At 41.7% G+C, this 13,877-nt stretch overlaps 1 protein-coding gene across 3 annotated transcripts in view; it reads right to left on the bottom strand.

Annotated features, from left to right (window-relative positions):
• The window catches only part of SRGAP3 (SLIT-ROBO Rho GTPase activating protein 3), a 188,321-nt gene that overhangs the window by 33,201 nt on the left and 141,243 nt on the right, over window positions 1-13,877 (bottom strand). For 2 of the 3 annotated variants that reach the window (XM_079958670.1, XM_079958668.1), the window contains exons 9-12: window positions 13,602-13,799; window positions 9,827-9,911; window positions 4,463-4,490; window positions 210-312 (exon numbers count right to left, since the gene is read on the bottom strand). In XM_079958670.1, coding sequence (XP_079814796.1) covers window positions 210-312; window positions 4,463-4,490; window positions 9,827-9,911; window positions 13,602-13,799 — 414 coding nt within the window. The remainder of the gene's footprint in view (window positions 1-209; window positions 313-4,462; window positions 4,491-9,826; window positions 9,912-13,601; window positions 13,800-13,877) is intronic. The other variant, XM_079958669.1, reaches the window with a different exon arrangement.

The following is a 13,877-nucleotide window of genomic DNA, read 5'->3' as shown; positions in this document are numbered from 1 at the left end:
GTGCCTCACTATTGCAGTAAGGAGGTGCAAAAGCCACCAATAGAAATTGTCACTGAGGCAGAGGCATACTAACCACTTTAATGGTGTGATGTGCAGTGCATGGGAAAGGCCAGGTCCAAGAGAAGGAAACAGGTCAGCAGTTAGAAGAGAAAAAATGCTACCATTACATCCACAGTGTCCACAGATTCTCACTGTTAGACAGCAAGTACCTTAATGAATGTTTCCATATTGCCGTTAAAGAGTTTATGATTATAGACTGAGAGAGGCCTAGGTCTCCTCATTTTCTGTGGCTTAGGGGGAAGACATGGGGGCCTGAGAAAAATGGAACAAAAGAGATCAACAAAACATCAACTTGAATACAATGGCAGGGAAAGATTTCAAAGACTGCAAATAAAAAAGACCTAGAAGGGGAAAGGTCACTGTGAGGACGAGTGCATTGACTCCAACCATATTATGTGACCATTACCACCTTGATATATTCCTCATATATCTGTCATTTTAAATATCAACGTGGGGAACCTAGGACATGGACTCACCTGTATCTCATGGGTACAATGACAGCTCTCCACTCCGAAAGAAGAGGGGAGGATACAGGGCAAAAGAGAGCCAAGAAGCAACAATGGGTATGAAGACAGACAGGACAAGGAAGTGGGGGGAAGTAGAGACACAGGAGCTTGTCCATACTTTTATGGTTAGCTTATAGAAAACTCACTTGGGATTGTGGGTTGAGGTCAGCAATAGGCAAGTGTTTTCTGCACTGAAAGAGGTTGTACTAGATGACCCTTCCCTTCCATCTCTACAATTCTATTATTCTATGTGTGCCCCAGTTTCTAGAGACCCAAGCCTTTGCCAGCTTGTCTTTTAATGTAAAGGTAAAGGGACCCCTGACCATTAGGTCCAGTCATGGCCGACTCTGGGGTTGTGGCGCTCATCTTGCTTTATTGGCTGAGGGAGCCAGCGTACAGCTTCCGGGTCATGTGGCCAGCATGACTAAGCTGCTTCTGGCGAACCAGAGCAGCTCACGGAAACGCCGTTTACCTTCTCACCGGAGCGGTACCTATTTATCTACTTGCACTTTGATGTGCTTTCGAACTGCTAGGTTGGCAGGAGCAGGGACCGAGCAACGGGAGTTCACCCAGTTGCGGGGATTCGAACCACCGACCTTCTGATCAGCAAGTCCTGGGCTCTGTGGTTTAACCCACAGCGCCACCTGCATCCCTGTCTTTTAATGTAGCATCTTTCATTTCCAAAGGTTCATCATCAATTTTGCACACAGAATTTATTTAGTATCATACTTACCCCTGCTGGCTGGGACTGCTGGGAGTCCAGCAACATGTGGCCCTTCAGATGTTCAGCAGTCCCAGACAGCATGGCCAATGGGTAAATGTGATGTTAGGTGTAGTCCAACAGTATCTGGAGGGCCACAGATATCTCCCTTCTGAACACAGTATGGCTGGCTTTTCCTTTTCAACACTTCCCTGGGGGAAAACCACTGGCATGGCCTACCAATCCATTGCATAAAACAAACTGCTGACCTGGCAGGGACACATTCCTTACTCCCAGTGTAACTTTGAAAGCATTCAGTAAGCTTTGCCTAAGAGTGGGAGGAGGTGGCAGCCGCAGGCCCTAATACTCTGATTGAAAGACTTTACAGAAATTCTAACTATATAAACTTGTGGGAAGGCACTGGAACAATAATAGCAATGGACAGGCCTCTTTGGAGATAGAGGCCACAAGCAAGGTGGAAAAGAACCGCTTTTGACAGCTGGAGAAGATGGTGCAAGGGTCTGCACTGGGTGCTGCCTCTATATGTGTGGAAGGAATACCCCTTGGAGAAAGAGGGGAAAGCTGTGCATGTTCAGGTGTTTTATTGTGCCCTTAGTGCCCCTGAAGTTCAAATAGTTTGGATATTTTATCATGTATTTTTAAAACATAGCCAACTCTAAGCAGGATAAAAACACTATGAGACAGAGTATACAGTTACGATTGCCAGGAATGCTGCAGTGCAGAAATAGATCTGTTCTTTTTGGGGTAAGTTCTGAATTTGGATTCAGTCCCACAGCCTACTACAGTTCTGGCATTTTAAGGTATCGTGCAAATTCTGTCCCATACGTGCCATTGTTATCCCTGGCTATAAAAAGACAGTCTCACTGAGAGAATATAAAGCGTTATACCTCTTTACAGTAGCTTGGAAATTAAAATTCATTTGCAGCCGATTAGAAAGGCTGTTTTTCTCACAGTCTGCACTGACCAGCATGATATGCAACCCAGTATTTCACATGCTTGGCTGGAAAAAGAGCTTCTCATGCAAAGAGGGCTACAGCCATCTATGCTAGCATTTGCAAAATTGTATTCTCAATTTCTTCACTAGTACTGCAGTTTACTAAACACTGAGGCAGTGCTATATTTAAAAAAATGAGTTTGACAGCCCAGCTGTCCTGTATATCAGAGTCCTATATCCTACTGTTATACATCATGACAAAATTCTTGCAGCTGAGCTGAAAAGCAATTGCTGCATTTCTTTGGGAGTTCAAGCAATGGAGAAAACCTCCCTCTCCGACCTCTACCTTCTTCCTCCTCAGCTGAAAGCATGCAACCATTTTAATGATTCTTCAAGGCTGCGCCAAAATGACCGGTTTCAGCCCTGCAGGGTGTTATGCTGTGCACACTAAAGAAAGCTGAAGGGTGAGCAGAAGCTGCCTTTTGGTGCAAGGATAAAAATCTGTGCTCTGCGCAGCCCATTGAGCAAAGTGAATTTCAGATGTTCAGAGCTTGTTCTTCTACAGAAACAAAAAAAGAAGAAGTCATCTGTACAGAGCCATCGTCACTCAGGTCACAGAATGACACATTCTTTTATGAAGCAGGCATCTGAAAAGCTAACCATTGAACCTAGCAGGTAAATATTTGGGGCAAAACTTCCTTTCCTCCACTGAAGCTTTTAAATCAGGGGGGAAAACCTTTAGGGAACACAGATGTCATGGCTCCCAACAGACCTGACAATAGCTTGTAACAATTGCAGCAATTACTCAGTCCTCTTTCTTTTGGAACCCCACTGGTAGCAATGGAGCCTGGCAGGAAACAAGAACTGTTGCAGCACTACCTGCCTGTTCCAATGCAGGTACCACTAATCTGGCCAGGAAGTAACAAGAGCAAAACAGTGCCTGTGTGGGACTGTCAAGAATCATCAGCACTACCAGCTTCTACAGATTTAACAGCTACAGCTTCTCTCAAGGATCCTTGAAAACTAGAGCACTGGGGGCACTAGGAATCACTTGACAAACCAGTATCAGCTCAGTTAAAAACACCACTGCAACCCCCAGATGCCCTTATAGGTAACTACAACAATTAAGTCAGTTTAAAACTGAGGGAAGTTTGTAATGTAAAAATTCTTGGAGTGGGAAAGGATTATTGCAGTCACAGGGGAGAGTGTGGCAGGGGGAGAGACAGAGAGAGGAGTAAGTGAATTGAGATTATAGGATGGTGAGGGGAGGGGATGAAAGACAGGGCAGCACACAGGGACAGTGCATTTCAAACCTCCCAATGTGTTTTTTTTTTTTTTGTTGTTGTTGTTTTTTGGTAAATGCTCCTTACACTAAATAACTTTGGCCAATCTTGTCATACAAAACACGCACACTTCTAAATATATGTATTTCACCCTGTTACACAATATGTGTCCCTCCCTTCATCTCTCCCATTCAATCCTTCCCCAAGTGGCTTTTCATCGCCACTGCCTGCTGCTGCTGAATGATCTTTTCATTGCTTAACTGAATCAGGTTATGCTCTCTTGCCAATTTCTGTCAGCAGCTCTCCTTTTCTCGGTTTCCTAGACTCTGCTTATCCTTCTGAAGTGACTTCTTTCCCTTCAAACGCCCTTAGATTTTTCCTCACTCTCCCTTACCACAATTATCCAATATTTACTTTTATTCTCAATGCCTATCCTTCCCTATTTTTTTGTTACAGAGAAGGGATCATTTGAGGGACACTCCAGGCCAAAAGGTAAGAGGAGATCAATCCTAGAGCTGGATGGACTGATGGATATTCTGCCCCTGAATGAATATTGGCAAGCAACGGAGGTCCTGGCATTTAGGCCAAGATGGCTGGTCAGTGTCATAAACAGACTAGAAATAAGCTCCAATATATCCATGGAGACACTGCAATGCACCGAGCTGACACAGCATTCCTCATGATTTCAGAGCCAGTCAGCTAAAAATTACACTGCAGGAAAAACAAGGGCCTGTTTGTCATATTTCTAGTTAATCCATTTAGGGAATGCAGATAAGAGGAGGCCCCTGGAGCAAGGTGTTGCCCCTCCACAGCACAATGGCTAAAGGATTCCACCCCACCACACAAAAATCTGTTTACTGCAGATGCATTTTAAACCCAAGCAAATTTATCTTGCAGTAGCAATACCGACTAGTCTCCAGAATGCAATATTAAATTTATATATACGGTTTCCACTTACCTGGTTGTGCCGCATTCAGCTCTTTCACCTGGGGTGGGGAAGAAATCACACATTATTTCCATCCTTGTTTACATAATATAAAAGGTCACAGATATTTGGTATTTTTTTAAAATTGGGGCAGGGGGGACTGTTTTAACGTTAATCGACAAGTTAACTGCTCATACATGGCAAGTGAGAAATTGCAAGGGTCTGAAGACATTACATTTTACTCATAAAACCTCAGTTTACTATTAATTTACATATTAGAGAGCGTATCCAACTAAGTGCTACTCAGAGTTGACCTACAGAAATTAATAAACTTAAATTGGTCTTCTCCATTAATTCCATTTCTACTCTGAGCAGGGAATAGTGTTCAATACAATCCCTTGACTGCCGAAAGCCATCTTACAAGTCAAGAACCATGTTGACTTGAGAGCATCTCTACACTTCCCTACTCCAATCAATTATCTCAGGATGATGCTCAGAGGCATTCGGAGCTTGTTTCTTTCATGAATCATAATCTCAGACGTCAGCCTCAGCATTGCTCCTTGCATCTTTCCAATAGTGAGATTCAGATGCAGGGAGGATCATCTTTGTGGCTGCATAGAACCATAGAATTTGAATGGGCCACAAGGGTCATCTAGTCCAACCCCCTGCAATGCACAAATATTTTGCCCAATGTGGGGCTCGAACCCACATCCCTGAGGTTAAGAGCCTCATGCTCTACCAACTGTGCTACCCAACTGCTGAAGACCTACTGTCTTCTAAAGCCATACAATAACTCTAGCTAGCTGGAGTTAAGGGGCAGCTGGGGATACAGCTGGTGAGGAGAGCAAATCTTTTAGCTGCATCTCTGGCTTTAGCATTTTGATTAGTATTATCTTCAGCTCTCTTATAGAGGCATTTTCTGCCTTGAGCCTTCAGGGATGATGTTTGTTAAGAGCTTAAATAAATTATTAAAAGATCCAGGCAGCTAGCATAAATTGAACAGCTCTACTGTCAATGAAGTTTAGTCAATCTGCACCAGATAAAAGATCTGTGCCTCAATAGCTCTTATTTTTAGCAGTTAAAAGAGCAGGGGATAAGGGATGGGAGGAGGGAGATAGGGACGAGTACTGATATGGACCACTATCCTTGGGAATCATGCACAAGATTATCCCATCACCTCACTGAGGATATGCTAACAGCATGAGAATACAGGGCAGTATTTAGCGGACCAGCTTTTTCCTACAAGATATCTGCCCATTTGACTTTAACCAGACAGACTCCCATGTTTGCTGTCTTTGCCCCTTCAAAGTATTTACAACATTAGGGTGTGACAGAAGGTGGCATGCCACCGCATACTGTTAAAGTGTATGCCATTCCATTTATAACTCTGTAAACAGACTCCTCATTTTCTTTGTGGAATTTCATTTGTTTTTGTTTCAGGACCAAAACTGCCTTAAAAAAAAAAAGTTGTATTCTCCCTCTCTTAATCAATATACAAAAGAAACATTTTTGGATGCAGCTCATTTCTGGTTTTGCAATCATGTGCCCAAAGGGTCAACCTTAAAAGACTTGCAAGTTCTCTGTGTACACTTCCACTGGCAGCATGAATTATCAAGAGATGATTGTAGATAATAGTGAAAATAAGAAAAGAAATCCCCATGAAAGAACAGATGAAATTGCCTTTGGACCATTGGCTCACCCAGCCTGATGTTCCTCCTCTAAATGTCCTAGCTAACCTGGCATCCTAAGCACAAGGTGATAGTTGACTCCATTGCTCATGAAGAACATGTTATTCGAAATGTGATGGACTATTTATTCCTCTTAAAAATAAATAATAAACCTCCAGTGTCACTTCAGATTGGCTCTCCTGTTGTATTTATTATTTTCAGAAGCTGCCTCTACTTTTAAAAACATCTTTTTTAGCATGTAAAGTGTTGGACTAGGACCTGGGAGACCAGGGTTCAAATCCCTACTTGGCTGTGAAGCTCACTTGAATGTGGCCTTGGACCAGTCACTGCCCCTCACCTAGGCCTACCTCATAGAGCTGATGTGGGAATTAAATTAGGAGGGGAGAAATCATGTATGCCACCTTGACCTCATTGGAGGAAAATAAATGCAATAAATAATTTTTTCTATTTAAATTGAAGGAGCAAAGGAATCTATAAAACAGTGGAAAGAATTTTCAGAATAAAGGATAATCAGGCAATGAAACATTTTTCCATGTGAAGTTGCGGACAGGCTTCAAGATTGTTGAAAGATCTTTTGTGAGGCACCTGAAAGGGATGCTTGTGGTGACAGTGCCAAAAATAATCAACTACTCTGCCTTTTATCCTTATATGACTCATGGCTTTTGAATTTGAACTTCCAGGTCAGATAGTGAGTGAAAGCAGATAAAGGGAATTCAGAAAGACATGACGCAATTACTGGATGAAACCATGTAAGAATACTGCAATTTCTGATGAACTAATTAACAAAGAAGCTAAAGTGCACAAAAGTGTAGCCCTAAAGCCTAGCTACAGCTTCACCTGGAAATAAGGTATCATTTGTTATCTGGCCCAATTAGAATATCCAAGATTGTGTTGGGAAACTGGTCAAGAGAGTAATGGCATGAGAGTTAAAGGAGCTGGGCCAAATCAAAGTCAGATGAAGGATCTTCATAACAGAGAAAAGAGGAGCTAAGGTTAAAACCAGAGGTGACAGCATAGGCTCAGTACAGTGAGGGGCCTGGAAAAGCCACAAGCTGGCCCCGGAAGTAAGTTTGTGTGTGTGTATAAATAAAGGTGTGAGTCATGAAAAACTGGTCCAGCAGGAGCTCTTGGTAAATAAATAAGAATGCCTGGAGCCTTAAAGCTGGCCTGTCTTGCTCTTGAGAACTGCTGAAGAATTTTTGCTAACTAGAAAGCTGACTAATAAAACATCCAATCATATCATGTGTTGATTGATAGTGTTGTCTTAGCACTGTCAAAACCTTAGAGGATTGTTGTCTGAACTAAGGGGAGAGTCCATATGGGTCAGGCTTCAACTAACTGCTAGCTCCGCCCTGTCTCATATGTTAAAAAGCTTGAATTTGGAATCAGCTGCTCTCAGATAAGCCTGGCAGTGTGCAGTGATTGATTATGCCTAATGAGACCTACTCCAATTTTAATATGAAACACAGACCAATCCACAGAAGGGGGTATAAAGAAACAGCCATTGTTCTAATAAGGCTGCATATGCTTGTAGGTTTACCAGCTCTGTGGCAGAGAGAAATTTCTAAGACAGAAGAGAAAGTATTGACACAATTTTTAAAAACAGTTTAAAGAACTGTGTATCAAATGCTGTCTCTTATGATGACTCAGGTCTTAAAATCATATTAACTTGGGAGAGGCAAATATCTATGGGATTAAAGCCAGCAAAATCCAATTAAACTTTTATATGTTTATATCTGTGTTACAAGGGCTGCGGTATTAAAAGCAGATCAGAGGCAACTGATTCCAAACTTTAAGAAGTACATTCACTCCTAGTGTATGACAGCAAAATATAGCAATAAATCATCAGAAGCTTCTGCAAACTGGGCATCTCTAAAATGAGAAATAGTCCCTTGTTCACCGAGCACAACTTTTAAAAAAGTCTCATGGGCTCCAGTTCAGCTCAGGTTCCAATTTATATTCAGGATAGGACATAAATCATGCATTTAACCTTAGATACCTACTTGAGTTAAGGCAACCACTCTTCTTGAAGTATTTTTAAGGACACACTTATGCAAAGTAGAGACTTTTTGAGGAGATGGCATTGTTGGGGGGGCAGCATACAAAAGGGGTAAAATATCAGCCTCACAGATCCAGTGGTAGGAAATGACAGCTGTATTTTATTGTACTAACCATTAATAAAACAAAGGGTCATGCAGCAACTTACAAATTTATAAGGGGGTAAGCTTTTGTGGGTTACTAAGAGTCCTCTTCATCAACATTTGGGTGAGGACAGGAGTTAAAGCATGGGCTGCTAATGCAGTTTCTGTGGTCCCACAGAGACCTTCCCTAGCAGGTCTGAAAGCAGCATTCTTCTGAAACCATGTGGCGCTCGTGTCAGTTTCTTTGGTTTGCAAATGGGACTGCCCAAAGGCCTTTAAAGGCTGACAAACCTGACTTAAAAGCTCAGTCCCGAAGAGCTGAAAGCAACATGCTCAGGCCAGAATATGGCAGACCTATTCCCAAGTGAACAATCTCAATAGCAAACCAGAAGGAGAATAAATTGTAGCCTACAGCATCCCTTTAAAAGTTGATTAAAACACTCATTAGGCATTCCTTTTGGCATCAAGGACAATAATTATCACCAGAGGAGAGAGGAAAGGGCAGCAAAGTGATCCACAGGCAGGTCCAAACCATCAGCTCCACTATGTTGATAGATGTGGAAAGTCTGGCCTACTTACACATGCCTTGAAACAGGCCAATTATTTCCCAAACTCTGCTGTCAGGTAAAAAGATGAATGCCTCTCACACATGAGACCATGCACAGCTGTACTGATAGCCTATGTTCCTCCCTTGCCTGCAGGACCTTTGCACAACAAGCCAACTGAGGCCAAATGATTTGAGGCAAGATGCCTCAAATCACTAGTAGAAAAAAAACCTATTCTGGTAGAGAGGACCCAGCGCATTTTGACTCAAGTTAAGTTACAAGAATTCCCCCTAGATATAAAATCCTCAGCTGTGAAAAACACAATGCCTTTTATTTTAATTCCACAGTTCAACATGACAGCTATCAAAAGAAGAATGCCACAAATCACCCCGTCCATTGCACATATAGAGTATGCAAAATATTGAAGCGACCATCTAATTTTTTATTGCCATTCAGTTATGATGCTGGAGAATATTTTGGAAAACTTTGTTCCAGATTATGGCTCTAAGCACCAATGCTATCATTTCACTACTTTGGGCTTTTGGGGTTTCAAAACAAAAAAATACTAAGTTTCTGAGGCCGGGGTAGGAGGAATCCCAGTCCATTCACCTTGATAGTATTTGCAAACACAAAAATCCTTTATCCAAATCATTTATTTGCCAAATGAAATGGATAATTGTTAACAAGAACACAGCTACGGGGGCTTGGTGTTTTCATTTTTCTTTTTCACTAAACAAAGAGCAGGCAAAGCAGGGATAATGGGGCTCATCCCTAATGCTGAGAGGCCTGCCTTACGCCCTGAGGAACCAAATCAACGCAATGGGGCATTCAAACGCCACTCTCAGCCAAAATTAAAAGTGAAAGGAGCAAAGATTTTCTGCCCCTCTTCTATTAAGCACGACAGAATCACTAATCAAAAATGCTGACATAAGAAAGAAAACAATAGCAAGGGAGATTTAAGAAGTCTAAAATCCTGTTGTGATTTAAAATGCAATCTTTTTGTTTAGGCTCAGTTGAACCTACCTTCTCCCAGAGTCTGCTTCAGTAAGTCGTGTTTAGCCTGCAGCTTGGTAATAAGGTTGCTGCCATTCAAATACTCTTTAAATTTCTGAAGGGAGGAAACAAAAACAAAAACACTGCACACACACACACAAAAGCATAGTGGGCAAAAAATATTAGCAAAATAAACTTTGAGGCATACATTTATTTCCCTGCAGTGCTGTTGCGAGTACCTTTCTGGAATGAAAGGATGTGTTGTGTGCCTTAATGAACCAGACTTCAGTTGTACATACAAAGATGGACCAAGGATTCAGTTGTCATTTGGGCTTTTTCTTTTTCCACAATTTCAGTATCAGTCCTGTTGATCTTATTAAGCCAGAAACCTTTGTGTTGAGCCATGTGCTTGGGGTTAAGGCCTCAGATCACAAGAAGCTCAAAGACAGCAGTTCAAAGAAAGCTTTCTTTTGTCCAGCTTCTGGGAATGGCCTCAATAAGTAAAGAAATTTTGTGGGGGGTGGCAGTGGGGTTCCTACAGAAAGGGTTCTACTTTCATGCAAACAGTGATAAAGCCAAGACAGATTCTCACTGCATGAGGTCTGTGGGCTTGGCTGATCAGAAGCTTCTGCTGTGCTGATGGATTTCTTCTGAGTATGACTTTTATTTTGAGATTGCCTCATACCCAGTAATAGTGTCCTAGAGGCAAGTAACTTCACAGATGCTAAGAGAAGAGGAGGAAGATATGGGGCTGGAGGAAAGAAACAGGAAGTGGAAAATTCAAGAACTTAACCCAAAATGCATCTTTGAAATTTCAGGATGCAAATCTCAGAAATCACTGAGTTTAAGAAGTAACATTTCTTAAATGTTACTTAAATGGAGTAGACTAGGCAGTATATCAGGATTCCCTGGTCCAAATCTCACTGCTGTCCTAAAGTTAATAAACAGCCTTAGGAAAGCCGCTTGACACTCAGCTATGCAGCTGCAAATGAAACGTATTAAGTGTGTTGTAAAGTGCATTATACAAATGTGACACTAGATGGTGATGGTGAGCTATGGCAACTTCAATGTATTTTTTTCCAAACCTTTCTTAAAAAACCATTTTCACAACTTATTTTTATATGTGCCTAGATTCCACCTCAGTCTCACACCTCCCTTCCAAGATACAGGGATAATTATAACGGATGGCTGCTGCAAAGGTGATGGAATAACATGCTTTGAACCATTAAAAGCATTATGAAAATACTGAGAATTATAACCTATGCAGTAACCAACATGCATATGGGCTGGTTCATAGCTGGAGGAGAGGACAGAGGGTGCAGAAAGAACTGTGGTTGGAAAGGGCTCATTTTGCCATCCTTTGGACCCCCTGGGAAACCAAGCAAACCTGCTGACTGGGACACAGCTGTGGGCAGCCTGATAAAATACCACCAACCTTGGCACTACCCATAAAAGCAAGCCCTGCCACGGAACGGTAAAGTCTTAAACAATCACACCTTAGTTTGAAAACAAGCTGTACTTGGAACTGGACCAGTAAGTTGGACTCAAGGGTTATTGGCCAACTTGTGCAGCCCCTGCTTAGCTTCTCCTCCTCCTTCCCTTGCTGCCCCCTATACCCCCAAAGCATATCCAAAGGATCAGGCCCTCTAAAGAGTGAGAGATGGAAAACTGATCTTGTGCCAGTGGAATTCCTGCTGGAGCAAGTGTTCTCTGTCTGACTTCAAACAAAGCCCCCAAGCCTTTGTATTGTAATAATGTAAGGCACGGCCTCCACTGTTTGGAGAGCTGATGAGACTACAGGGAGAAAGAGGGGGGAAGAAAGAACAGTTGCACAACTAGCCTTCCATTTGTGTAACCGTTGGATACTACCCATTGTTAAATGGGATGTAATTAGGAAAAAAAGAGATATTTATATCACATAGCACAATTTCCCAGACATTTCTTGTGTTAGTTTAATCATAAACAAAATGAACTGATATGCGCCTCCGATACAGTTCTGCTTTGGTTTAACAGGACTTGCACAGAATAAGTTCTGTGCAAGTTTTACAGAAGACTGTAAAAAGTTTGTGAGGGGATTTTAATGACTTTCAGGGTACCATGGATCTCTAGTTCTAGGCTGGAGAAACTGGGCAGGACAGGGCCAGAAGAGTTTACATTGTTCTCCCATATGAACTATAGCAAATAGTCACTGTAGAAACAGAGGAAGGGTTTGACTTTATTTTTGTAGGACAAACATTTTCCCTATCTATCTATCTATCTATCTATCTATCTATCTATCTATCTTCCCTGATGTGAATTAAGGGATGATTAAACATTTTTTCTTGATGCTCAGACTCCTAATCTTCAAAGCTCACAACTAAGTTTATTTTCTTAATCTTCTTCGCAGCCATGGGGTCTAGACACATACCTAAAATTTGAAAATAAATAAGAACTGACATTTTATTTTATCTTTAAAAAAACCAAAATTCTGACAGCCCCACTGTAAAAGGGCTTCCAAGATGAGGTGAAAGGCTGATGAAATGGTACAACATTGCTATAGAGGGGGAAATGAGGGACTCTGTGCTTGAATGGCAAACTAGGGAGTAATTGGTCTTTAAAACATCTTGTCTTAAAACACTTTTTTAAAAATAGTCCTAAAGGGATAGTGGTTCAGGGAATCCTGGTTCTGTTGTTTCTCCCAGTGAGGTCAGAGATACCATTCTATAGGTGAGCCATACATTAGTGCAACCACTTTACGTGGCTCCATATGGTGGGCTTCTTATTCCTTTCTGAACATCAGCCAAGCCCACTCCATGCACAGCACATCTAAATGGCCTACTTAAACTTTTCCAAGTTTTCAACATAACACCAAGAGCTACTGTGAATGTATAAGAACAGACAAACTGGTTTACTGCATTCTTGATCTTCCGTCTACAAATAAAGACCAGGACAGGCTATAGGTGAAAGTTGAACTCTGATTTACCAAAGTTGGAAAAGAGCGAGAGGCTGGCTTGTCTGGTATTGTCACCTCGGTCCTTGAATACTCCCCTCCTCCATCTACTTCTACACGGCAGGAGTTCCTTATAGAAGTGCTGCTTGTGTCATCATGTGAAAGTCACTCCTCCTCCAGATGAGACACAAACTTCGGTGATTCTGACAATTTCTGTTTCTCTCAGTTTCTCATCCCCCGCCCCCAATCTTAAGATCAGTTAGTTCTCCACATCTCTACACCAGTTTGTGGTTTTTTTAAAAAGGCCTCATGAAAATCCATCAGCATTTTAATACATTTCCCCCTATTATATGATTTTTTTGTATGTAATGTTGCCCAATATACACAATTTCCCCTATTAAAATCCATTTTAATGTTATTTTTGTCAGAATATGGATTTTTACATAAACTTCACCCAAGTCTATGCATTTTTGTACACATTACTTGGCTGGAGAAATGCAATGCAAAATCTGGAGCAGTGAAATTTTGGAGGAGGGCTATATTTTGGTCAACATATTATTTCAGAAAGTTCATCTTTGAATGAGAACTGAATTGATGTCTCCCTCATCCCTAGACTCCCTACTGCCTTTCTAAGAGCTAGTAATGTGAATGTGTATGTGGGAAATTGAGAGGTGTATCTATTGGAATGCCAGCACACTCTATTGTCACAAAAAGTGTGACGTCCCTACAGTTAAAATGGGAAGGGGAGGGGAAGCTACTGCCTTTTATTAGCAGTATATAGTTTATACCCGCCTTTTTTCCTGACAGGGGATAAGCCTTCTTATCTACTGCTTTTTTACCACACTGTGCTCAATATAGACATAAGATTATCCTCACAGTAAAATAGAACATTTCAGTTTCTTGTTGGTTGGCTCTCCTCTTGGCAATGTTTATTTTACTCATGTAAGTCTCTGAAGCAGCTGATTTGACCGACTCAGTGGAGCGACTATGCTGGAAGGCATCTGAGACATCAAAATCTTCCACTGTCAGCATGTCTTGCAATGTCTGCATAGTAGCATCCAATGTTTTTCGCACCTGCAGAAATTAAAGGCACAGTCGATTACGAGACAAAGTGAATTGCTGTGACACAGTTAGGTCACCGTCAGTACATGA

This window comes from Podarcis cretensis (assembly GCF_951804945.1).
Source record: "Podarcis cretensis genome assembly, chromosome: 2".
Taxonomy (NCBI): Eukaryota; Metazoa; Chordata; class Lepidosauria; order Squamata; family Lacertidae; genus Podarcis; species Podarcis cretensis.
The sequence above is the reverse complement of the archived record's forward strand: the minus strand, read 5'-3'. Positions and strand labels throughout refer to the sequence as shown.